At 34.1% G+C, this 21,029-nt stretch overlaps 4 protein-coding genes, 1 long non-coding RNA gene and 1 pseudogene across 8 annotated transcripts; 5 read left to right on the top strand and 1 right to left on the bottom strand.

Moving 5' to 3' along the window:
- The first annotated feature begins 102 nt into the window (after positions 1-102).
- On the top strand, positions 103-5,791 carry LOC105125401 (3-oxo-5-alpha-steroid 4-dehydrogenase 2-like). Of its 3 annotated transcripts, XM_011025817.1 has the most exons (4): positions 103-572; positions 665-1,143; positions 5,107-5,113; positions 5,719-5,791. In XM_011025817.1, the coding sequence occupies exons 1-2, from the start codon at positions 240-242 to the stop codon at positions 1,136-1,138; spliced, it is 807 nt and encodes a 268-aa protein (XP_011024119.1). In that variant the 5' UTR covers positions 103-239; the 3' UTR covers positions 1,139-1,143; positions 5,107-5,113; positions 5,719-5,791. The 3 variants fall into 3 exon arrangements, with proteins under 3 accessions (XP_011024119.1, XP_011024118.1, XP_011024117.1); XM_011025816.1 differs by lacking the exon at positions 5,107-5,113 and having other exon boundaries at positions 665-1,142; positions 5,707-5,791; XM_011025815.1 differs by lacking the exons at positions 5,107-5,113; positions 5,719-5,791 and having other exon boundaries at positions 665-1,210.
- A 4,565-nt stretch (positions 5,792-10,356) lies between these two features.
- On the top strand, positions 10,357-11,453 carry LOC105125400 (steroid 5-alpha-reductase DET2-like). Its single transcript, XM_011025814.1, has 2 exons — positions 10,357-10,805; positions 10,906-11,453. The coding sequence occupies exons 1-2, from the start codon at positions 10,482-10,484 to the stop codon at positions 11,374-11,376; spliced, it is 795 nt and encodes a 264-aa protein (XP_011024116.1). The 5' UTR covers positions 10,357-10,481; the 3' UTR covers positions 11,377-11,453.
- Positions 11,454-11,790: 337 nt separating this feature from the next.
- Positions 11,791-13,467, top strand: LOC105125399 (steroid 5-alpha-reductase DET2-like; annotated as a pseudogene).
- A 1,200-nt stretch (positions 13,468-14,667) lies between these two features.
- Positions 14,668-15,944, bottom strand: LOC105125398 (uncharacterized). The gene is made up of 2 exons (XR_842233.1): positions 15,839-15,944; positions 14,668-15,190 (listed from the first exon to the last, which is right to left on the bottom strand). It is a non-coding gene; the product is annotated as an uncharacterized LOC105125398 (long non-coding RNA).
- A 596-nt stretch (positions 15,945-16,540) lies between these two features.
- On the top strand, positions 16,541-18,433 carry LOC105125397 (protein RESTRICTED TEV MOVEMENT 2-like). 2 transcript variants are annotated; one of them, XM_011025813.1, is made up of 4 exons: positions 16,541-16,607; positions 16,879-17,300; positions 17,468-17,916; positions 17,974-18,433. In XM_011025813.1, the coding sequence occupies exons 2-4, from the start codon at positions 17,186-17,188 to the stop codon at positions 18,334-18,336; spliced, it is 927 nt and encodes a 308-aa protein (XP_011024115.1). In that variant the 5' UTR covers positions 16,541-16,607; positions 16,879-17,185; the 3' UTR covers positions 18,337-18,433. The 2 variants fall into 2 exon arrangements, with proteins under 2 accessions (XP_011024115.1, XP_011024114.1); XM_011025812.1 differs by having other exon boundaries at positions 16,544-16,607; positions 17,468-18,433.
- Positions 18,434-19,695: 1,262 nt separating this feature from the next.
- Positions 19,696-20,886, top strand: LOC105125396 (uncharacterized). Its single transcript, XM_011025811.1, has 2 exons — positions 19,696-19,834; positions 19,994-20,886. The coding sequence occupies exons 1-2, from the start codon at positions 19,735-19,737 to the stop codon at positions 20,794-20,796; spliced, it is 903 nt and encodes a 300-aa protein (XP_011024113.1). The 5' UTR covers positions 19,696-19,734; the 3' UTR covers positions 20,797-20,886.
- Positions 20,887-21,029: the final 143 nt, after the last annotated feature.

Here is a 21,029-nt window from a genome sequence, read left to right as displayed (position 1 = left end):
TATTTATACTTCTTATATATTTTTTTTAAAATTACAATTACTACAATATCAAACACATTTAAAAGCTTGTGATAATGAAATTCACGTCTGCCACCTGTCACCTGTATGGTCGTTTTCCTGCCAGCTGCACAAATGAAGTTCGCACACAGGTTGCGTATTCAATGAAAATTCCTCCATTTCTATAAGAAGCTGAGAATCTTGAGTCAGGTAAAGAAATAAGGGGCTAAAGCAAGTTAGCAATGGCATCCATGTTGTCTAGATTGATTATCTTTCCTACACCACCTTCTATGATCGTTCCAGTCATGTCTGTGGTTAGTCTGGTAGCATTAGCAGGTCTTGGTGTTTCTGAAATCTTAGGAAAGCATTTACAGTACTCAAAATTGTGGAACTTGAATTCCGCAAAATCTTCAAGAAAGCAGATACAACTCTCCAGCAGAACTGGCATGCTTGTACTCTATGTGCCAGCTTTCCTTTCTGGTGTTGCTGCTTTTGTGCTCTATCCAAATCATGATCTCAGGCTGTTCTTGGTTAAAGCAACCCTTACCCTACATTTCTTCAAGAGGGTCATTGAGGTAAGACATCTGTGATCATGAAACTCTTTACATAGTTTGCTTGGAACTTGGGTTGCTAACGGGTTTTGAACTTGTTCTATCATGTTATGCAGGTGCTGTTTGTTCACAAATATAGTACCAGTGGGGTGGTTCTTGATTCTGCAATTCTTATAAGTTCAAGTTATTTCTCTGCTACTTCAACCATGATATATGGTCAGTATCTAACACAAGGGTTTCCTGAGCCACAGCTGGACTTGAAGTATCCAGGGATTTTGCTGTTCATGCTGGCAACCTTCGGCAACTTCTACCACCACCAAGTTCTTGCCTCTTTGAGAACAAATGATGACAAAGAATACAAGATTCCAAAGGGTGGTTTATTTGGCCTGGTGATATGCCCTCACTATCTCTTCGAGGTGTTGGCGTTTATAGGGATATTTTTCATTTCTCAAACACTGTATTCCTTTTGCTTCACTTTAGGCACTATTGTTTACTTGATTGGAAGGAGTTATGCTACCAGGAGATGGTACCTTTCCAAGTTTGAAGATTTTCCCAAGGATGTCAAGGCTCTTATTCCTTTTGTGTTTTGAATGTTGATGTTGTTGAAGTGAAACTGAAGAATAAAGAAATAAATCAGCAATATAAAGTTATTGTTACTGTGACTGAAAGCATGATGAAATCATTTTTTTGTACATGAGTTTTGATAACAATCTTCGTAAATACAATGATAAGATTTTAACATAAAAAGAGTTGTAGTCCTCACAAATTGAAGCTAATCTTGACTTAATCTTCTCACCATTGAAACTCACAAATTGGAGCTTTCTTGACTTAATCTTATCAAAAACCACTTTTTTAGTAGATGAGGCAATTATCAATACTCCTTGTATTTTTTACTACAAACACCTATTTTGTTTCTCAAAGTTTCAAACCTTATTTTTAATAATAGCTTAGTTAACATATCAGTAAACTGGTCTTTTGTCTTGCAATAAATCAGTAGATGAGGCAATCATCAACACTCCTTGTAACTTTTGCTACAGACACTTATCTTGTCCCTCAAAGTTTCAAACCTTATTTTTGATAGTGGCTTAGTTAACATATCAGTAAGTTGGTCTTTTGTCTTACAATAAATCAGTTGTAATTATTTATTTTTCTGAACTTCTCTAAGAAAATAATACTTGAGCTTGAAATGCTTAGTTTTGCCATGGAAAATTGGATTGTTAGATATTGCAATTGCAACCTGATTATCAACATTAACCTTAATAGCTTTCCTTTTCTCCATGTCCAAATCTGCTAAGATCTTTCTAAGCTATAAGACTTGATTTGTAGCTACAGTCGCTGCAACATACTTTGCTTCTGTTGTTGATTGTGCAATAATTTCTTATTTTTTGAAACACCAGGAGAAAATTCCTGATCCAAAACTAAAACAATATCCAAAGGTTCTCTTCATGTTATCACAATTACCAGCCCAGTCACTGTCTGTATATCGTTGAAGTTCAAAATTTTTAATACAACTAAACTGAATTCCTTAACTTAGTATACCTTTGATATATCTCACTACTCTTTTTGCAGCCTTGAAGTGAACTTCACTTGCACAATGCATGAATCTCGATAACAAGTTTATAACATGTATAATATCAGGTCTTGTTATTGTGAGGTATATCATACGTCCAATCAAGCTTTTGTAAATTGCTTCATCTACTTTGTCAGCTCCATCTTCTTTACATAACTTTTGTTTCAGGTTCATGGGTGTCATTGATTTGCATTCTTTCATTTTGAATTTCTTCATAATCTTTTTGACATATTTCTATTAACCAATAAAGATCCCATGCTAGTTTTGTTGCGCTTCCATTCAATTAGGTTTGTTATTTCAAATACCTTTATTACTTTTGCTTTGAATTTGTCTATCATGCTTGGATTGTTTCCTATAACAAAAAGAGCATCCACATAAAGTGAAACCACAATGTAATCAGAATTTGAATTTTTGATATATAAGGCTGATTCACCCAAACTTTTTTAAAAGTCATGTTTAAGTAAGTGCTTATCAATCCTACTATTCCAAGCTCATGGAGCCTGTTTCAATTTATATAAAGCTTTTTTCAATAAGTTAACCTTTTCTTCTTCACCTACCACAACAAATTCTTTAGGTTGTTCCACGAAAATATCCTCCTGTAGATAACTAAGAATACAGACTTCATAAAAAGTTGAAATATTTTTCAACCTTTTTGAGCTATAATTACTAGTAGCATTCTAATGGTGTTTAGACATCCACTGTGCAAAGGTCTCTGAAAAATGTACACAAAAAATATATGCATAACCTTTAACTACCAATCTAGCTTTGTGTTTGTTGATGATGTCATTTGTATTCAATTTTGTTATGTAAACCCATTTTACTCCATTAGGTTTTTTGTGTTTCTGCATGTCCACCAATTCCCATGTTTGATTCTTCTCAATCATCCTTTGCTCTTCTTTCATTGCATCAATCCATTTTAGATCATATTTGGCTTTTTCAAATTTTGTAGGTTCTAACACAGTTACATTACAGCTTTGATAAATGTCTGTAAGCAATCTAGTTCCTCTGAATGGTGCTTCATCAATATCACCAAGATCTTGCATAATCTCCTTACTTGCACTTTTTTCTGCATCTTTGAAGTTCCACTTTTTTTTTTGTTTCAATGAACTTGATGTCTCTATTAACTATTATCTTTTTTGTTTGAGGTTGAAAACTCTATAGCCTTTTGTAACATTGCTGTAGCCAACAAATATGTCAGCTTTAACCTTTCTATCAAGTTTATCTCTTCTCACCTGAGAAACATAAGTGAAACTTAAGCAACAAAAAATCTTTAAATTCCGAAGTGAAGGTTTATAACCATGTCAAACTTCATAAGGAGTCTTGTTTTGTAACGCTATTGTTGGCAACCTATTCAACAAGAAAACTGCAGTGTTCATAGCCTTAGTCTAAAACTTTTTGGGTAAAATCTTTCTCAAATAACAGACACCTTATCATCTCTATTATTGTTCTATTTTTTCATTCACTTACACCATTTTGCTGAGGAGTGTAAGGTATAGTATATTGATGTTCAATCCCTGCATTATGAGAAAACTTGACAAACTTGTTTGATGTGTATTCGATGCTATTATCAGATCTTACAACTTGAATTCTGTGACCACCTCGATTTTTAATCTAGTTTTTAAATTTTAGATTTTTTTTTTGCTATCTTAGTCTTAAACTTGAAATAGACTTAGCATATTCTTGCATAATCGTCAATGAAAACAATATAATACCTGTTTCCATTTAAAGATAGTCTTTAGAGGTCCAACAACATCGATATGAATAAGCTGAAGCTTTTTCACTGCTTTCTAAGCCTTGTTCAAAGGAAATGAAAGTCTGTTCTGTTTGCCATATTGACAAGAGGTATAAACTGTAATTTCTTGTTTCAGGTTTGGAATTCTCTGCACCATCTTCTTTTTCTGCACCAACGTTGCTTGATTAAAATGCCCCAGCCTTTTATGCCATAATTCTGTCTAATTTGCTGTGCTTCTAAAAATAGCTAACTCCTCTTCCATCAAGTCTAGTGAAAAGCTTTTTCCTTTCATCTTTATGAATATTCCTAATCCAACAGGATCAGAAATTGAGCAATGTTTATCTTTGAACACAATTAAGTATCTTTTTTCAAGAAGCTGACCAACACTTAACAGATTCTGATCAATTTCAGGGACAAAAAAACATCTAAAATGAGTCTGAAATGCTTGAATAGATTTTCATCATTTATCATGTGATTTGTGCAACCACTATTTATAAGCTAGCAATCACTTGTATGTTTGCCAGCAAAGCAAGTGGCCACAAATAGCTGCTCCTCTTATTGTTGATCATCAACTTGAACTTTACCTTTTTGTTGGTTAGTTTTGTTTTTGCAAATCTTCTTAATATGTCCTAATTGATCACACTTTCTGCATTTCATATTAGGTCTCCACCAGCAATCTTGCTGTAAGGGAAAATTTTCTTCGAGTGTTGATATAAGGAGGAAAGTTTCCAATTCTTTTACTGCTGCTATCGGCTTCTTTATATTTGTTGTATTTTTTTTTTGCCTTTGTCACCTTCTTAGATATGCATTTTAGCTTGAAAAGCTCTTTCTATTGACTCCTCTTACCTTATTATTCTTCTTTGTTCTTATACATGTAAAGCATTGAGCAATTTTGCCAAAGAAATTTTTGACAGATCTTTAGATTCTTCTAATGAAGAAATTTTTGATTCAAACATTTTAAGTAAATTTATAAGAATTTTTTCAATAACTCTTTTATCAGGAAGGTCTTCTCCAAATAGTCTTACTTTGTTGATTATGGAAAGCAGTTTGAAAGATAAATCTCTGATTGTTTCTATTTTTTTCATTTTCTACATCTCAAACTCCTTTCTCAAATTTAAGATTTTCATATGGATTGTTCTCTCATTTTTATGAATTCCTCTTCAAGATAATTTCAAATTTGCTTGGCTGTATCAAGTGCAATTATTCCGAGAAATATTGCTTTTGAAATTATAGAGTAGAGACATGTTTTAGCTTTGAACTTCCTGGCTATTCCTCACAATGATTTCTAATTTGAACTAGAATAGGATTTGCAGTAAGTGGTTGTGGATCATGTTCTTATTCTACAACATTCCAAAAATCACAGGCTTTATGTTTTCATTCTTACAACTCATATCTGGTAGTTTCCACTAGTAAATATTGGTGGTGATGCAAGAGAATACATATTTGATGCCATTGAAAAATGATAGAAAACTTATGTTATTGAATTTTTGGTGAAAAACGATTTCTTACAGGTTATTCTTTTAACTCAAACTGGTCTCGTAAGATCAATGTAGCTTTGATACCAATTTGATGTTGTTGATAATATAGAGAAACTGAAGAACAAAGAAATAAACCAGTAATATAGAATTATTATTATTATGGCTGCAATCATAATTCTTTATTAATGAAATCACTCTTTTATACAAGAGTTTTGATAACAAAGTTCAGAAAAATAATGATAAGATTTTAATAGAAAAAATGTTCTATAATAACTTTATTTACAATTAACATCCTAACAAATTAGAGCTAATCTTGAATCAATCTTCTCAACATTAAAGACCACTTCTTCAGTAGTAAATGAGGCAACCATCAACAAACATTTACTTTATTTTTTTTCATAATTAAGAAAATGATTCATATCATTTTTACACTTAATCAACTTTCAAAGTTCTAATATTTGAATAATTTGATGGTGCTAATCATGAAATATGATTAGTACTTAAAAGTGCATTTTTATCATGGTTTTATATCATCATTTTGCACTTGAAGTATCAATAACTCCTTAACTAAAATATGTTTTATAATAATGTATCTAATAATATAAGATACCTATAATTTATGGTAAATGTCTATTTTTAATGCAGTTCTATCATATAAATAAAAGGATTGATTGATGACTTGAAGAACTTAAATTGCATGGATAAAGAGATGGTCAAACTTAGAGAAGAGATGTCGGTGCAATCCAAACCGGAACACTGTTCGGTAATTGGGTTATATCTAGAGCTACAGATCTCAGATTTAGGTCCAATTTATATGGATGGAAAGGTAAGACATAGGCCTACAACTTTTATATGGAGCCCAAGATCTGAAAAGGCCATTATCAAGTCCAAATTGTAGTAACAACAAAGAAGCCCGAATCTGTCTTCCAGCCCGAGCACTGTTCGGTATTTTGGCCATATCTGGAGTTCTAGAAGTCAAAATGAGCTGAATTTTTTACACAAGAAAGATGAGACAATTTCCTACAACTTTCATGTTTACAACTGGCTCCAATTTTGACGTTATCAATGACGTTTTGGGCAGACAAGAGAAGATAAGGATTGTCACCAAGTCAAAAGTTGGCCACCCACTTATCAATTAGTCATCAAATCAATAGTTCCCAATTTTGGCCTATAAAAGGAGGCATTTGCCATGCATTTAGGCATCTTGGTTTCCAGATCAAGATCATGCTCTTCCTTTCTCTCTTTGTATTTTTTGTAATGTTTATGCTTTGCTTTCATTAATATTAAGTTTATACCTTTCATTTCCTTTCCTTTACTTAGTTAACTTTTATGTTCTTATTTTGTTTATCTATTTTGCTTTCTTTCATTATGTCTAACTAAGTTAGTTATGTCAAGGTGAAAAGGTTACACTAATGGTGTAAGAATAAGTATAATGTAAACTTAATATGGACTTTAATGTTTGATACTAACATGTTTTATATTTGTTATCTTGTTCACTCTTTAATACTTTGCTTGTTAAATGACTAATCTTGATTTATGTTGTATAACACTTAGTACAACAAATGCTTGGCACTTTCATAGCCCATAATGTATGGTATAACCGACACCTGAGCTATGAAAGGAACTTGATTTGTTGTTAACATAAGTTATAATCATGAATGCTTGATGAGATTTACAAGTATTAGCATTAATTGAATAAGATGACTAATGTAATCATGTTAACAATATATAATCTGATTGGAACCTCCTTTGTGTGTGGTTTTCAATTCAATAATAAAAATTTATACTATACTTGTTTGATATACCATTAGTGGAACCTCTAACCTTGACATTTGTTATTATAATTGTTTAATCGTTACATTAATATTTCATCTCAAAGTTCTCATCATCTTCTTCTTCTTCTCCTTCTTTTTTCATTATTATTATTATTATTATTATTATTATTATTATTATTATTATTATTGTTATTGTTGTTGTTGTTTTATAATTGTTGTTTATAATTTGTATAATTAACCTCCCTGTGGTTCGACCCCGGTCTTGCCGGGTTATTTATTACTTCGACACTCCTGCACTTGGGAGAAGACATCAACCTTTTAGTCGTGTCAAAATACTACCCAAGATGTTGCATGTGCACGGCGTCGCGACGATTGTCCAACCTAAAATTTTTTTATGTAATAGACTGATGTATAGACTATTCTGGCAAAATATAAAGAGACAATAAATTCTTATTTCTTATCAGTAAATTATGGACTAAGAGTCCTCATTTAATATTCTGGTTACTAGGAACCCTAATTGGTATAATAGATAGGGTATGGAGACTAGTTGCGTAAAGGAAATGTATTAGCACCCCAACTATGCCCTACCTAAAGTAGGCTATAATGTTTTGTTTGATAAAATCTAAAGTCTGGTTGTGATGTTTAAAATTTGTTAATTTGTCTATGGTCTAAGAAAAGTCATTTGCAAGGAGATTCTTATCTTATCGATAAAAACCTAACTGTTCTATGTCATTAATAAAGAAAAAATACCTTTTTAACATTGAAAATACATTTTACGTATAAATTTTTAATTTTTGATACTAAAATAAAACAAAATAAATTTTTATTGTTTTGAAATTTTGGCCAATATTCTTTTGACTTTAATAAACTAGTTATTAAAGCCAAAATACAAGTTAAGACATTATTTTTTGGTGTATGAATAACACAATATGATTTTTTTAGCTTTGAGACACTTTGCCATGTGTACAAAAATATTTATTTCTTTTTTCATTTTTTTTTATTTTTAGAAGTTTTGATGAAAATCAGGTATTTTAACACTGAATTTGTATTTTTATGATGTAAAATATTGCTTAATATTAATCAAAATGACATAAAAACTATGTGAAAAATTATAGAATTCTAAAAAAAAAATTGATTTTTTTTTTTGCAAAAATGAGTTAAGCTAGACCTGACCTAACCTTTCTAGGCTGGGCCGGATCTGACCAATCTACTGTGGGTTGGGCTGATGTCCTAGCCTAGATCTAAATTGACTGGTTACTGTGTATCAATATAGTAACTATCCCACGCCGTCTTTTTGCATCAGAACGTGAAATCATGTTTTGCATACAAAAATGCAGGCGACTCTGGCAAGGAATTAAACGGTGGGGTGGAGGCTTACTTAGAGCGGTGGAGCTGCTGGTGGTTCGCGGTGGCCAGCGGTGCTGCTAGGGAGCTGGGGGTGGTAGGGGCAGCATTTTCTTCTTCCTCTTTTCCCCTGTTTTGTTTCTCTTCTTCTTTATTCTTTTGTCTTCTCCTTTTCTTCTCTTTTCTATTCTCTTTTTTTTTTTTGTTATGTATCTCTCGTTCTGTTCTTTTTTTTCCTCCTTCTGTCTCTCTTAACCCTTTTTTTTTCATCCTTTATGCCTCATCTCTGCCTCTGTATTTATAGGCAGAGAAGGGCAGTGAAAATGCCCTGCCTTTATTCGGTCAGGGGACAGGGCACGGTGGATGGTGGTGCCACCTGGGGTTGGTACGCCATTGGTTGAGTTGGCATCCTTTTGAGATTTAAAAGAGAGTGGAAGTCGGTGAAAAACAGAGTAGAGAAAAAAAATCTTCTTCTCCTATTCTCTACACGTCTAGAGGAAAAAAATAACAGATGATGCTGTTCAAAACTGCATCGTTTCAAGATTATTATTTTTTTGCATGAAACAACACCGTTTTGGACAAAACGTATCGTTTCATTTAAAAGAAAAAAAATGGCAAAAACATGTCAGAGTTCACATTAGTCTTCACTTTGTGATTTGTTCAATTGAGTCCTTAATTTCAATTTTGATTTTAAAAATCAATTCAATTACATCCCTGCTAAAAATCAAAAAGTGGCCTTGAAGTTGGTCGCCTTTTTCACTTTAGTCCTTGTTCTTGAAGTTATGTAATTTGACTCTCAATTGATACATAAACTTCTAATTTCTTCAATTAGGCCCTTGATCTGGTTTAAATTACAATCCCTTTATTTACACTTCTTTTCCAATTTGGTCATTGATTTCAGATTTCTTCAATTAAGTCCCTAATTGGCTATCAAACTTCACTATTTATGCAATTAAGCCCCTGATTTAACCAAATGAACTCTTAAAAATTATATTTGACCTCAAAACTATAATTTTCTTCAATTAAAGCTCAAATTAACTCCAAAATTAATTTTTCTTGCAATCAAAATCTTCATAAATTCAATTAAACCTTCAAATAAAATTTAATTGAGTCCATAAGAATCTGATTTTGAATTTTTCTTCCTCAAATTGAATTTTCTTTGTCAACAGGGCTTTCATCAATTAATAAAATAATGTCAAATTTTAATTTTTATATTTTTGGATATTCTCGACTAATTTTTAATCATTTTATGAGTATTCTATCCTTTTTTACTGTTTTTATTTTTTTGATTTTTTTCAAACGCATATACATTTTTTTAAGTTTTTTATGCAAGGACCGTTATAACATAAAACTTGCTCTTGTGAGTTTGCAAGAGATTGCCTTGCTAGAATTTTTAGGATTGTTTAATTTAATTATAACCAGCAAAACACAAGATTGCTTTACCAGTTTTTTTAATTATCGAACATAGAAGTGGATTTGTCAAAAGAGTCACGAAGGATGTCATTTGTGTACGTTGTGTTCTATAAAAATAATAATTAAAAAAAAACCCTAAAGGAAGCCATGCCACTTCTGGCAAGTGTCAACCGTGATAATGCCCTTTGTGATGCCTCGAGATACTAGTTTCTAGCTCAATCTCATGTAGCAAGCCTCCAAATTAAATTCGGCATAAGCCCATTTCTTCCTGTAGTCTTGAGATTTAACTAGTCTTCAATAAAAGGTCATAAAATCATTCCATGTGGCTCCATGCCAAGCCAGACAGAATACCATACAAAAACCAAAAGCATTCTTCAACCAGAACCTTGTTAGCCGCATATTTCCTTGGTCTCCATACTTTTGGAAGTTTAATGCCAAAAAACCCTTACGTGTCCGCTTCTTATTCACAAGCGCAAGAAACTGCATGGTGATCCCCTGCTCAAGATCACATGGTTTTAAGGGCCTTAATTTCTCCGTTTAAATGCAAGGCATCAATCCGTCCATCACCCACCTCTTAGCTAAAGTTGCTCGATATTGCACAGAAAACAGAAGTGAAGAAACATGCTGCCCATGTTGCCGAGACTTTTCTTTCCACCTCCTTTCTTTATCAAAGCAATGTCAGTGATTTGTGTTCTGTCATTAGGAAATGTTGGGCTCTCAGAGATTAGAGGAAAGCACATGCAATACTCCAAATTCTTGAATATTGGTGAAAAGAAGCCCATCGAAAAAAAGATTCGAGTCTCCAGTAGAACTGGCATGCTCATTGCTTACACGCCAGCATTTCTTGCCGGTGCTGCTTCGTTCGGGCTCTTCCCAAATGAGGATCTCAGGTTTTTGTTGGTCAAATCCACTCTAACCTTCCATTTCTTCAAAAGAATACTTGAGGTAATTGATCTGCCCCAACCCTCTCTCTCTGTCTCTAGCAATTTGGCAGTCTAGTAAAGAAGAAGCCATGAGGTAACCAGAAATTTTTTTTCTTCACCAGGTGCTATTCGTTCACAGATACAGTGGAGGGATGGAAGTTGAGTCTCTGATCCCTATCACTCTTAGTTATTTCACATCCTCTGTGTTTATCATCAATGCTCAACACCTAGCACAAGGACTCCCAGAGCCAGAAATTGATTTGAAGTATCCAGGGATTGCATTGTTTGTAGCAGGAACCAGTGGTAACTTCTACCACCATCGTCTCCTTTCAAAACTGAGAAGCAAGGATGACAAAGAATACAAGGTCCCCAAGGGAGGCTTATTTGACCTAGTGATTTGCCCTCACTATCTGTTCGAGATTCTTGGGTTCTTGGGGATCTCTCTCATAGCTCAAACATTGTATGCCCTTTCCTTCTTTGTTGGAACAACTCTTTACCTGGTGGGGAGGAGTTATGTCACTAGAAGATGGTACCTTTCACAGTTCAAAGACTTTTCCAAGGATGTAAAGGCTCTCATTCCTTCTGCATTTTAAACCTGTACAGAGACGAAAAACAAATTTGATGACTTTCCCAAGGATATCAACACAATCATTCCTTGCTTCTTTTTTTTTTTTAATGTTTCAAACATAGAATTGGAGTCATCAACATGTTTCACTCTGGAATTATGGCTCAGTGCTCCGTATCAAAAGGGTCACAAACCATGACTGTAAAACTCCATCCGGGGTATTATTTATTTATTTTTATTAAAATAAAATTATCGATGTTGATTCTCAAGTTTAGCCAAATCAATTGAGTTATAAATTAATCCGTCAGATTAATCATTTTTTAAAAAAAAACTAATATATTTTTTCGTTTAAATTAAAACCTATCATATTCTAAATTGTGGATTTTCCCTTTGCATGTGGAATGGCAGAAAACATATTTTTTCTTTTTATAGTTTAAGATTTAATTAATTAATATTATAATTTTTCATTATCATTGTCTTGAAGAAATGGGAAAAGTTAGCTTTTGCCTAATTAAAATCTTTTTTTTTTCAATTGAGATTTTTGTTTTCCCAATGAAGTTTTAGCCAACGAAGACCCTTTTTATTACCCTATACAGATTATCTTCTAATTCTGTTTGTAACTTTATTATTATTATTATTAACAATTGATTTACTTGTTAATTATATAGATTTGTTTCCATATGTTCCTCACTATATTTCTACTTATAACTTATAAAGATTGCTTATATTCATTCCAATTTATTAATAAATTTATTATTTTTCTTCACAACAATGATTATATATGCTTTCATGAACAATGTTCTAATATCATAGACTAGATACATTCCTTCTACATTTTTTTTTTTTGGTAGAAATACATGCCCTGTTAAGATTTTGTTGTAAATATTTCTATGCAGAAGTAATTTACTTTTGTAGCTTTGAATTATATATTTACTGCCTTATCTTTCGGCATCACACTTGTATATATTGCCTTCTAATAAATAATATGAGCCTTCCCTAGTCTAGGTCGTCGAATGTTCAGTGCCAAAGAGTCCATGCTAAAGTGTTCGGTTCTTCTTCAACAGCATAGCAAACTAGGGCATTGCTCTGTTCAAATTAAGCAAGCCCGTCCACCTTCCTCGAAATTGCAAAGAAAACTGAAGTGAATACAAATGGAGTCCACGTTGCTGAAACTCTTATTTCCATCTCCTTTCCTTATCAAAGCAATGTCTGCGGTTCCTGTTGCGACATTAGGATATGTTGGGCTATCAGAGGTAAGAGGAAAGCACATATAGTACTCCAAATTTTTGAATATTGGTGAAAAGAAGCCCGTCGAGAAGACGATTCAAGTCTCTAGTAGAACTGGCATGCTTATTGCTTACACACCAGCATTTCTTGCCGGCGCTGCTTCGTTCGGGCTCTTCCCAAATGATGATCTCAGGTTTTTGTTGGTCAAATCCACTCTAACCTTCCATTTCTTCAAAAGAATACTTGAGGTAATTGATCTCCCTCCTCTCTCTCTCTGTCACTAGCAATTTGGCAGCCTATTGAAGAAGATAAACCATGAAGTAACCAAGAAAATGTTTTTGTTCACCAGGTGCTTTTTGTTCACAGATACAGTGGAGGGATGGAAGTTGAGTCCGTGGGTCCTATCACTCTTAGTTATTTCACATCCTCTGTGTTTGTCATTTATGCTCAACTCCTAGCACAAGGACTCCCGGAGCCAGCTATTGATTTGATGTATCCAGGGCTTTTGTTGTTTCTAATAGGAATTAGCGGTAACTTCTACCACCACTGTCTGCTTTCCAAGCTCAGAAGCAAGGATGAAAAAGAATACAAGGTCCCCAAGGGAGGCTTATTTGACCTCGTGATTTGCCCTCACTATCTGTTCGAGATCCTTGGGATCTTGGGGATCTCTCTCACAGCTCAAACATTGTATGCCTTTTCTTTCTTTGTTGGAACAACTCTTTACCTGTCAGGGAGGAGTTATTCCACTAGAAGATGGTACCTATCACAGTTCAAAGATTTTCCCAAGGATATAAAAGCTCTCATTCCTTTACTATTTTGAACATGTAAAGGTTTAGAAGGAGAAGGAAGAAATTAGAATGAAAAATAAGAAATCAAAATATATTTTAATTTCTATACTGCATTTGGAATGATATTAAAAAATCAAAATATATTCCAAAGTTTATATTTTTTTTCTTAAGATGAAAAAACTTATGATTATAAAGAATATTCTACAACCGTGATAGAGTGATTTTAGCAATAGAATACTAGTAAATTAACAATAAAAGAAATGAACTATATAATTGTATTTAATTTATTCTTAAAAAAATGTTGTGTTTTCAATCCATTCTTCAGTCAGATTTTCACTATTAAAATTATATACGACCAAGTTGGATTTTAAATTTCCAAAACACGTTCTAATTATTTTTCCAAGGAAATGACAAATTTTTTTTTTTTTACAAAACTTGTAAGAATAATAAATCTCAGCTTATTCCTAATTGGATTCCCAGTTCGCCCTCTCTTACTCTATCTAGAGGTTTCATATGCACTCTCATCGAGCAATTGCTTCTCATTCTCATCAATCCATTACATCTAACCAAACAGTACCTAAGAACAGAAACCGAGCTACAACATACGTTAATACAAGTGAGCAGTTATCCTGCAATCTTTTCCATGAACGTAGACCGGCACTGGATGTTGCCAGGAAAACTTACCGTGGTCCAAGGGGCAGATTTTCTGTCTTTTATACCATCCAGTCCCCCGTCAGCAAACATTGATACAGAAACGGAGACTATGACAAAAGAAAGGCATTACGTTAATGGCGTAACTATTAGATTGCGATTGCTTGCCGAGCATTCCGACACTAACAGTGGTAACTGCATGACAATCTCATGCTTGCTGTGCCTTGCACAGCAATGGGGTGCAACCACTTGGCAACCTCAGAGTTTACCAGAACCCCAGTCCTTTAATTGGGGTAAAAACCTCCTGATTTAGCTCCCAGAAAATGCAAGTTCTGAATCAAGACCAAATGGACGAAATAACCACACATAAATTGGCAGTGGGATTATATCAAAACCATGAACGATTTTTCCCAAAAAAAGCATACAAGAATGCAAGGTATTACCCTTGTGAATTGACAATACCTGCACAGGTAAAACTAAAGTGTACAAATGGAAAAGGACTTTCAATCATAGCGTAAATGCAATTCCAGATTACTGGAGTAAACAAAGAAAGCCAAAACCATTTTTATAGGCATTTCAGTTGGAACGTGTGGCAACAAGGTCCATAGTAAAATCACAGAAAGCGGGGGGAAAAGCACCAGCTACAAATTTGCTACAAGAAAACCATACATGGAAGACGGGAGTCCCATATCCCAAAATCAGGACTTTTATGCTGAGATAACAGGTATTGAATTGAAAAAAGCAAGGCATTATAAGTTGCAGAAAACTTAATTTTAACAAGACTTGCAGGTTTGAACTGAACTTAAGACATGCAAAGCATTCTTACATATGACTCATAAATCCCGAATCCCAGTCTTGATAATCAAACTGTAAGCAAAAACAATGAGCACTCACTAGCTAGTACAGAACAAAACAGTCCTGATTGATTACCAGCAAAACTAGGATGACAATCTTGTACCAAAACAGCATGATGCCCATCAACGGAGTCTCCTAGCTTCTCTCTCAGACTCAAGCAAGGTAAGAATGTCACCTTCTCTAACAGGTCCCTTGACGTTCCTCATTATGAAACGGTTCTGGTCATCAATAAACTTGACTCTAACCTGAGTAACCTGTCCTCGAGATCCAGTCCTTCCCATAATTTTCACCACCACAGCATGCTTAATTTGACTATCCATTCTACACAAAAACAAACACAAGACAAACTCAGTCTCATCCAGTCAAAGCTTACATGTGGCTTAAATAGCAATCACCAAATCTCCAATTCAAATTGCTAAAAAACAAAGAAAACCAACTTGAGAAAACTCATCAGAGAAAAAAATAGGATCAGTTAATAAAGTTATCAACTTACAGTAACAACTGATACCAAACCCTAAGAAGCAAGAACTAACATACAATACATAATGAAAGAAGCCAATCAAATCATAAAAGAAGCTAAATTTGCAAAACATAGGATTATCAATTCCAAATAACTAAAATAAACAGAACCCACTTGAGAAAAAATACATAAAGAAAACCCACTTGACCAAAAAACCAGAATCACATAATAAAATTCTAAGCACAAAACAGAGGAACAAGAACAACAAAGACCAAACTTTACACGCAAATACTCTACTTTAACAAACAAGTCAATGGAACCCGAAAATGGGATTAATCAGAAACACAAAGTCCCTAACCCATTAGCCAAAGAAACTAAGAATCAGATCAAACTCTAAACATAAAAACGAAGAACCAAAACTGCAAAGACCAAACTTTTCAAGCTAAGCTAAACATGTACAGTATTAAAACAATAATCAAATATATAAAAGAAGCTAAGGTTTACGATACCTGAAGTAGCTAAGGATGGAGAGAGAGACGCGGCTGCTGCTGGGTTCTCACAATCAAAGCAATGAGAGAAACAAAAACCCTAGAGAGGCAAAGATGTCATACGGGCGTTCTTATATATACAGATGAGGGCATAATTGTCATTTAATTATCTTCAGCACAAAGACCATACTGAGCCCCCGATTCTCAATTAGATCTCCAAACAAAAATAATTCTCAACTGGGTCCTCCATCTATAAGACATTACTTAATCAACCCTCTTAGTATTTTTTTTTCCCTTTAAAATCATAAAAAACATTTAAAGAGAAAATTTTAAGTATTTATAAAGTGATTCTCATATAATTTTAAATTTCTATTTGGCTGATGTTTTAGGTTAGAAAAATAGTAACCTGTGTAGCATGAAAATAGAGATTTTTAATAACTATTTATTTGAGAAAATTTTATAATAAATTTATATTCTTTTGAAACAGAAGATATGGAAGAAAATGTTTTCTCGACTCTACTGTTCTAGTTTCTTCTATTTTTAAAGATCAATCAAACGCTATTTAAAAGAACTTAAAATTAAACTTTTTTTTTTAATTGTAACCATAGTTGTTAAACAGTTAGTTTTAAGATACATTACGTAGAATTTGTTCTGTGAAGAGAGTTGTTGCTTGCTTGAAATTGATCTTCAGTACTTATCCAATAGTGGCAATCCCCTGGTGAACACTTCTGTTTATCAGGCACCGATTTTTCCACTAAAATTCTTTAGTCGAGACCCACTTTTTTTTATTGTGCTGATTCTGTCTTCAGGTTTCCATTTGTCCGTAAGAATATTCAGTAGAACATTCATCCTTGGGCAGTACTTACAAATTTCTGTAAAAGCAAGCATCGTTCTGAGGCCTTCGAGTTTCCTTGTTTGGTAGATTTTGTTACCTGCATTTCTTTGCCTCCCCGACATTTTTATTCCCGGCCTGTCTCTTGACTTGTCAGAAATGTCTTTGCGTATTGCTAATGACGGTAACTTGAGCTTTCTGTCAAGCTTAGATCCGAAAGGGTCAAAAGGTACGGCAGAATTCCTTACCAAAAGAAAACTCAGAGCAGAAATGTCTCTAACGTCAAGAAATCAACCTAGCTTGGTCTAAGTGTCAAGATTTTGAGTACTAGGCAAACAAAGAACTTCAGCTTTATTTATTAAGCAGGTTATGCCTCATACATGATCATGGGATACTAGAAGAAAATCTCATAAAAAAGCAGAAACTAAATCAATCAAGAAAGAATAGTTTCCCTGTTAAGAAAGCCTAAAAGCCAGCCTTTAGCAATTAGCGAAAACCAAAGAGAAGCGAACGCGAGAGAGGAATCGAAGAAATAAATGGCTAAGAGGACACGCAGTGGGGGATCTGCTACTATCCAGTATGAGGATTTTCAACCCGATTATGCATGGAAGGAAGAAGAGGGGGCAAGTGTTCTGCGTATTCATCTTCCTGGTGAGCTTTACCATTTATTTTTAGGCTTAATAACCCGTTCCGAACGATTGTTTGCGATTAACTTCACAATGCTCTAAATCTTTCAGAATTGGGATGAGTGGAAGTTTTGAAGATGATGTTAAAGAGACATCATTTTTTTTATTATAATTTCTTTCCTGATTATGTAGACTTTCTTAAGGAGCAGTTGAAAATCACTTACGTGGGTTCCTCCCGAAACGTTCGAGTTACTGGAGAAAAACCACTTGCTTACAAACGATTCGATCAGACTTTTCCCGCTCCAGAAAATTGTGAGGTGACTAAAATTCAAGGCGCGTTCCGTGATGGAACTCTTTTGATTACAATTCCTAAAGCAACCAGCACACAACCTCACTCTGAAGAAGAAGCAAAGGTAACCAAAGAGGCTTCTCTGCCTTCAAAAGATGCCTTAGCAGAGAAGCCTATGACTTCTCAAGTCTCTCAAAAACCTGCAATGGAGCAAAAGGCACAGAAGGCTATGGAGGACACTGCAAGCTTTGCTAGCCCTCAAGAAGCCTTGAAAGATGAAAAGTCTCAAAAGGGGAAAGCAGAAGTCCCACCAAAAGTTGATACCATGAAGCAGAAAGATGAAAGCAGAAAGATGCCAGCAGAACCAGTCAAGGAGAAGACTTCGTTTGAACAAGAGGAAAGCATTAAAAAAACAACAGAATCTCTGACAACTGAAAGTGATGGAGGCTACAAGAAAAGGAAAGAATCACTGTTGACTAGTGAAAATGCTCCCCTTGAAACCTCGGAGAAAGACAAAGAAAAGAGTGCTAAATTTGCTGCTGCTGGTACCGAGGAGAAGCCGAAGCGGGATTTCAATATTGCAGGCAAAGTCAAGGACGTGAAGAATGGAGCAGCATCTGCTGCAAAGAATACCATGAAAGGACTTCGCACGATGGAGATAAGTGAAGAAAGGCAATCAATGGTGAATATGGGTGTGGCAGTCCTAGCGATTGTAGCACTTGGAGCTTTCATAGCTTACAGCTATCGATCACGTGAAACTTCCAAAGACTAATTCTTTCAATTTCATGCACTAAGTTGTATACGTATTTGTATTTTACTATAATAATATTCTGACCTCAAATAATTATATAAATCATTACCTTCACTAATTTTTTGTTTGCTCTTTCAAACCCTTAATCATAAACTGAGAATGTGTTTTCCCAGCCAAAGGCAGATAGGACTCCACAATTATATGAACAAGGTAGTGTAATCACTGCAGCCCAAGGAGAGAATCCCTCGTATGTTTGTAAAGTACAATAAAATCATACCCTATAGTCATGCATGACGAAAAGGTTAAAGCTCATTTGAAGGAGACCAGCAAAGAAATTTTTTGAAAAATAAATAACATCATTTTATATAAATTTTTGAAAAATATTCATTAAAATTAACCTAGATAAATCTTACTGGAGCTTAACTGAATTATCTGAGTCGAGGATTAGCATGCCAGTCACTGTATCAAGTTTTCAAATGATTTGAAGCTCAGATAGAATTCGATGATTTAGAATAGAAATTTTTATTTGGGCCAGAAATTTTTCACAAGCCTAGCCCAACAGAATAATCCTTAAATTTCTATAATTCAAGTGCATGTAATAGTTATATAAATGCAGTAAAAACATGTAAATAAAGAAAAAAAATGATTTGAAAAATTTATTCTAGAAATTTCAGGTAATTAATTTTTTTCTTGTATTTCTTAAAAAGATATATTCATTGTCAATGTTCAAGTGGAGGCAACCTTTGAAGAAAAAAAAATTAATTCAATACCACTGAATCACTTTATGCACACAAGAAATTCAATTTCATTAATGATTTTTTTTAATTATTTTTCATGATAATATTCTTTCAAAATTAGTTTGACCCAGATGACTATGTTTGTTCCCAGTACTTGCTATCACCCTCTAATTTAGAGGCCAAAATATTGAAACACACAAGAAGCACACATAACTATCAAAAGAATTTTGTAAATTAGAGTTCATGATTGACACAACTATGGTGATAATATTGAGTAATGGGCAACAGATTTAGGATACAATTGATTAATCTTGAACTTTTGACACTTAATTGAAATTTGCATATAGTTGGGGGATTTATTTGTTGTTATGAAAATACGATTAATTTCAAATGGGGAAAGTGCCTAGCTATCCCTTCTTCTTCTTTTTTATTGAAATATTTTTATAATTCATGGAAAACCTTGTATCTGCGCAGAAACTTTATGGAAAGCCTACAGGCCAAGGAGAGAATCCCTGTCCTAATTCATTGTGTATAGAGGAAGTAGAGGGACCAAAGTTAGAATAGACTCCACGTCAAGAAAACCCAAAACCTGTGTATATATGTATATATAGATAGATAGATCAATTGTGACAACATGTTCATTGAGAGAGATACGAGTAGATGAATTAGTTGGTAAATTGTTATGGCCGTACATCAACCCGTTCGATCGCGATCCCTTTTCGTACCGAAAACGGAAAGGATAGAGGAAGATGAAGCTCTTATATTGCGTGTTCATCTAGCTGGTAGGTTAAGAATATTTCTTGTTTTGTACTAAACCAGATTTTCCTACGGTAACAATTTGATTTTTGATCATGAACATTTCTCATTTAAACTGTGGTATTATTATTATTATTTTACAATATTTTGTAAGCTTATTTTCTGGTAACCTATGCACTATGCAGGTTTCTCTGAGAAGGATATAGATTGTAGGATAATTGCACCATCACATTATATCAGAGTATGTAGTGATCCTGCACTGAAAAACTGGCACTTCAATACAGTTTTTGAGAGCATTCCGGAGAAATTCAACCTCAATGAAGCAAAAACCAAGTTTGATGATGGAATTTTCACCATCAAAGTTCCAAAAGTAGTTTCTGCAGAGATGAGTGCTGGTGCTAGGGCATTAGAGGCCACGGCAAGACAAAAGGCTCCTAGCCTGCAAGAAAGTGATGCAAGCAAGTCAGGGTCTCAAAAAAGTGAAGATGTTGCTGCAAATCAACAAGCTCGGACAACCAGTGTAGATACAGAAATTACAGAAGCCAAAGATGTTGAAGGTGAAATTAAAGGCATGGATGGACAAGTATCTCAAAAGGGTCAAGATCAAATCCCTTCCAAAGCTAATTTTCCATTATTGCTTACCAGAAAGATGGAAATAGATTATCAAAGCACTGTAGGGCAAGTTGGTGATCAGAATGCCAATATTGAAAAGGACAAGGAGAAGAGTGCTGAAATTGTTGATCAAGAGAAAAAAGGGGAAGGAAAGGATATGGAGAGGAGAGCTGAGGGTGTTGATCACGTAAAGGAAGGGGAAGCAAAGGATATGGAGAATGCAACTTCTTCTTCTAGCAAGTCTGCGGACAACAATGTAACAACGGTTGTGACCGAAAGGCGATATATAATAGGGAAATACAGCATGATCTCATTGATTATGGCAATTGGAGCTTATGTATTCTATAACATCCATGGCCAATCTAGAAAGAAATAACCTGTAAAATGAATATGAATATGTCTGCACATCAGCAATATATATTGGATCAATTCAACAAGAATAGCACTAACTATTTAGTTTGATTCACTAACCTTTATATATCTGCACTATTCTTTACATAAACATGCAACAATGACTTGCGTGGTACTGGCACCTACGAGGCAGTTAAATTTACACTGTATTTGAAGCAGGTCTCATCTGTAGTTTAATATACTTCCAATTCTTAACGG

Source organism: Populus euphratica, unplaced genomic scaffold, assembly GCF_000495115.2.
Source record: "Populus euphratica unplaced genomic scaffold, PopEup_1.0 scaffold22.1, whole genome shotgun sequence".
In the NCBI taxonomy this organism is placed as follows: domain Eukaryota; kingdom Viridiplantae; phylum Streptophyta; class Magnoliopsida; order Malpighiales; family Salicaceae; genus Populus; species Populus euphratica.
Note: the sequence above shows the minus strand (reverse complement) of the source record. Positions and strands in the feature narration are given on the sequence as shown.